General features: G+C 39.1%; 1 protein-coding gene across 1 annotated transcript; it reads right to left on the bottom strand.

The window, feature by feature from the left end:
- Window positions 1–1,722: 1,722 nt before the first annotated feature.
- Window positions 1,723–3,029, bottom strand: LOC108485330 (uncharacterized). Its single transcript, XM_017789147.1, has 5 exons — window positions 2,787–3,029; window positions 2,506–2,709; window positions 2,319–2,391; window positions 1,970–2,120; window positions 1,723–1,858 (listed from the first exon to the last, which is right to left on the bottom strand). The coding sequence occupies exons 1-5, from the start codon at window positions 3,027–3,029 to the stop codon at window positions 1,723–1,725; spliced, it is 807 nt and encodes a 268-aa protein (XP_017644636.1).
- Window positions 3,030–5,376: the final 2,347 nt, after the last annotated feature.

Raw genomic sequence — 5,376 nt, 5'->3', positions numbered from 1 at the left:
TTAGTTGGGATTAAATTGGAATTAAAGTAAAAGTTAGATGAAAATTTCAGCATTTAAATTGTGTTATGCTAATAATTGTGAAATTATTTTAATTGTTCGTAGCTAATATCGAGCCTGAAGCATCAGCCCAAAAAGGAAAAGGAAAGATCATCGAGGATTAAATCTGAAGAGAATTCTGGTTTGTATCACTATAACTCAAGCTTTATAATTAATACATGTTTAATTTAATATGTATGTGTAGTAAGTATCTTAAGGTAAGTATTTAATGAACTGATAAATTTGTGATTGAGTATTAAAAATTGAGATTGATACTGAACTGAATTATGGGATACTGAATATTGTTTCGAATATCGAATTGAATTGTGAAAATTATCAATAATATTACGATATCGTATTGAATCGTAAAATTTTGATGAAAACGAAATATTATATTACCGTGAAAATTGATCGAAATAATAATACATAATTAATATTGAATCGAAATTGAAATTATATTGGAAAATAAATTAAATACCCTATTAACTAGTCGGGCTAGTCGGATATAGTTGGCATGCCATAGGATATGGAAGAGTACGGGTTTTTGCCGCTTCTTCGATCAGCACTTATGTGCCGACTCATCATATCTTATCATATCATATCATTCGCTTTTGATTTGTTCCGATGAGATACTCAGATACCGCATCTTTATCGCCATTATTCTTTATTACTCGCTTTGACCGATGAGGCACTATGTGCCGATCGGTGTGTTGGTTGGAACTGTATCCGCCGTGTCCGAGTCAAGTTAATAGGGCAAATGAAATAAATCTCTTGATAAGACTAAATTTGAATGATATGGCATATGTGAAAGTTGAGAATTGAAATAAAGAAATAAGAATGATATATATATATATATATATATATATATATATATAATCGAATGATAAAATAAAAAGATTGAATTGTTGATTAAGTGATGATGATTGTAATGTAAAAGTATGTGTGTGATTTAATGTATTTAATTATAAACTGAATTATAGTGATACCACTGAGTATATGCATACTCAGTGTACGGTTGTTTCCGTGCGCAAGTTGTAGAAGTCAAGTTCTGAACCAGCATCCAAAGCCAAACCCGACTTCAGCAAACTTTTGGTGATGTATATTTTCTTTTGGTAATGTGGCATGTACATAGGATGTGTATAAATGTTATTATGTTTTGAATATAAATGGTTTAAAATGTTAGTATTACAAGTTTAAGAATTATAATGAAAAAAGTTTATTCATTTCAATTTAATTAGTACAATGATAATTTTAAATTAATATTATATTGATTAAGTTGATTAGAAGGTATTTAGAATAGAAAATAAATGTGTGAAATAAATTGGTTGAATAGGTTATGTTTGAAATGAATATGGTTTAATTGCAGGGGGTTTATGTAAAAATAAGCGTAAATGTCATTAAATTTATAAAAAGAAATAAAATAAAATAAAATAAAATAAATAATAATAGTAATAATAATAATAATAATAATAATAATAATAATATTGGAATACTTCAACTAGTCCCGTTTCACTTAAATGTGAGATTTAGATTTGAATAGTTTAATATAGGGATTTAATAATTTAAATTATGCTATGAATGTTATTTTATTAGTGAATTATTCATAAGTTGCCTGATACGTCTGGTAATGCCTCGTAACTTTGTTCCGGCGATGTTTCGGGGTTAGGGGATGTTACACACCTTCACTTAAGGGATAGATTTCCTACGCAGAACCTTAACGTTGCGATCTAAGATCTGAACCGGCTCCTTCTCGAACATTAGATCTGGTCTAACCTCAATCTCCTCCACAGGCATAATGTGTGTGGGATCAGAGCGGTAGCATCTCAACATCGAGACATGGAACACATCATGTATGCAGTCTAACTTTGGAGGTAGCTCCAACTGATATGCGACTGGCCCCACTAGTTTCAGAATTCAGTACGGCCTAATAAACCGAGGGCTTAGCTTGCCCTTGCGACTGAACCTCAAAACTTTCTTCCATAGCGCGACCTTAAGGAAAACCACATCCCCTATAGAATACTCGATGTCCTTCCTCTTCAAATCAGCATAGAACTTCTGTCTGTCAGAAGCCGCTTTCAGACGATCTTGAATCAAGCAAACTTTATCCTCAGTTTTTGATGCCAATTCTAGGTCCAAAACTAGTCGCTCACCCAACTCAGTCCAAAATAAGGGAGTGCGACACTTATGACTATACAGTGCCTCGTAAGGTGCCATCCGTATACTAAACTGATAGCTAATGTTGTAAGCGAACTCTACTAAAGGCAAGTACTCCTCCTAACTACCTTGGAAGTCGATAATACAACCTCTTAACATGTCCTCCAGTATTTGGATCACCCTTTCTAACTGACCATCTGTCTAAGGATGGAAAGTAGTACTGAAGTCTAACCTCGAACGCAGAGCCTCATGAAGTTTTCCACAGAACCGAGACATAAAATAAGGATCCCTATAAAAAATGATCGAGATAGGTACCCCATGTAGCCTCACTATCTCAGAAATGTAAAGTTTGGCCAACTTCTGTAGGGAAAAGCATGTCCTTACAAGAATAAAATATGCAGCCTTGGTCAATCGGTCCACGACGACCCAAACAGGATCCTTCTTAGTAGGTGTTAGGGGCAACCCACTAACGAAGTCTATCGTTACTCGCTCCCATGTCCACATTGGTATCTTAACCGACTGCAGCAAACCCAAAGGTAACTGATGCTCAGCCTTTACCTATTGACAAGTCAAACAACGAGCACAAAGTTGGTAACCTCACGTTTTAATCCTGGCCACCAGGACAACTCTCGGAGATCTCGGTACATCTTGTTCCCACCGAGATGCATAACATAAGGGCTACTATGCGCCTCTCTCAAAATCAACAGTCTCAAACCTTCATCATTCGGTACACAAATCCAACCGGGAAAATACAATACCCCTTTACTGTTAATCTCAAAATCGGTTGTAACACCATCCTCTACCTGACGGAAACGCAACTCCAAAGACTTATCCCTCATCTACTTATCCCTGATCTGATCGATCTAGGTCGGTTTGACTTGAAGTTCTGCCAACAGACTCCCATCGTCAAAAAGACTCAGTCGAGCGAACATCACTTTCAGATCGGTTATAGACCTACGACTTAACGCATCAGCCACCACATTGGCCCTACCCGGATGATACTCAATACTGTAATCATAATCTTTAAGTAGTTCAACCCATCGACACTGCCTAAGGTTTAACTACTTTTGGGTGAGGAGATATTTGAGGCTCTTGTGATCAGTGTAGATGGTACACTTCTCATCGTATAGATAATGCCTCTAGATCTTAAGCACAAAGACCACTGTAGCCAATTCCAAATCATGCGTCGGGTAATTCACCTCGTGAATCTTGAGCTGTCGAGACGTATACGCAACAACCTTACCGTCTTGCATCAGCACACAACCCAGACCCACATGAAACGTATCACTGTATACCACGAAGTCCTTACTGGGTTCAGGCTAAATCAGAACCGGTGCCTGAGTTAACATGTTCTTGAGCTTCTCAAAGCTCTCCTGCTATGAATCAGTCCACATGAAAGGAACTCCCTTACGCAATAACTTAGTCATCGGAGCAGCAATCAAAGAGAACCCTTCTACGAATTGTCGATAATATCCTGCCAACCCTAGAAAACTATGAATTTCTAACACATTCTTCGACTGCTTCCAATCCAACACAGCCTCAATCTTATGAGGATCCACTCGAATCCCCTCTGCAGAAACTACGTGTCCCAGAAATATCACTTCACGAAGCCAAAACTCACACTTGTTAATCTTTGCCTATAACTATTTCTAACGAAGAATCTATAAAACCACTCTCAAATGCTCATCGTGCTAGTCCTCAAACTTAGAATACACCAAGATATCATCGATGAACACCACCACAAATTGATACAAGTAGGGCTAGAACACACGATTCATCAAGTCCATGAATGTCGCTGGTGCATTAGTCAACCCAAAGGGCATAACTAGGAACTCGTAATGTCCATAATAAACTTAGAATGCACATCGGCCTCGTTCCCTCTCAATTGATGATAACCTGACCACGGATCGATTTTGGAGAACACTGAAGCCTCTCTGAACTGATCGAACAAGTCGTCTATTCTCAGAAGTGGGTATTTATTCTTAATCGTTAACTTGTTCAACTGACGGTAGTCGATACACATCCTCATTGTACTGTCTTTTATCTTTACGAACAGAACAGGTGATCCCCACGGAGACACACTGGAATAGATAAACCCATGACCCAACACTCCTGAATCTAAGCCTTAAGTTCCATCAACTCTTTCGGTGCCATTCGATAATGGGCGATAAACACCGGAGCTGTGCCCGAAAACAACTCAATCTCAAATTCTACTTCACGATTCGAAGATAATCCCGGTAGTTCCTCTGGGAAAACATCTGGAAAGTCCCTCACCATTCGAATATCATTACGCGACGAGTCCCCAGAATCAGCAACACTGATATACGCAAAATACGCCTCGCAACCCTTCCTTACTAACTTTTCTGCCACTAATGCAGATATTACATTGGTCAGATAATCTCGTCGTTCCCCAATCACGACTACCTCAATATCCTCCTCAGTTCTCAGAACAATGCTCTTTGCAGTGCAATCCAGACTCACTCGGTGTTTAACCAGGCAGTCTATTCCCAAAAATAAATCGAACTCCCCAAATGGAAGCTCCATCAACTCAGCTAGAAATACAATCCCTTGGACCTCTAACGGTACGTCTCTAAACAGTTTGCTAACCTTAATAGACTGCCCCAACGGACTCACCACTATTATCTCACTAGAAGTGCTCTCAAACGGTAAACCCAAGGTTTCATACACCGCACTAGCTACGTAAGATATATAGAGTCTATATCTATCAATGCATAGTAAGGTACATTAAAAATTAAGAATGTACCCGTGATGACGTTCGAAGCATCTTCATCCTCACAACGACGAGCAACATATACCAGTGTAGGCTGCCTCGCCTCAGTCGGTCTAGCACCCTTGCCTGGTTTTCTCTGTCCTCGGCCCATACCGTTACCACCCCAAGCCTGACCTCAGCCCCTAGGTGGCTACTGGCCTACCCTCGGCGGCGGTGCAGTCTCAGTAGTCGGAGCTTGCATCTGATTAGTCCTCAATGGACAGTCCTTAACACAATGCTCATAAGATCCACATCTAAGGCAGGCTCTAGTAGACCTCCAACACTCGCCCGGATGGCATCTATTACAGAGCTAACATATTGTTACTCCAGCAGGTGCAACAGTAGACCCAACTCTCACGGCCCCATCAGATCTGGCCTTTTTTTTAGACCTTATCCCAGTATTCGAAAGTTTTGTA

Source organism: Gossypium arboreum, chromosome 4 (assembly GCF_025698485.1).
Source record: "Gossypium arboreum isolate Shixiya-1 chromosome 4, ASM2569848v2, whole genome shotgun sequence".
Lineage (NCBI taxonomy): Eukaryota > Viridiplantae > Streptophyta > Magnoliopsida > Malvales > Malvaceae > Gossypium > Gossypium arboreum.
Note: the sequence above shows the minus strand (reverse complement) of the source record. Positions and strands in the feature narration are given on the sequence as shown.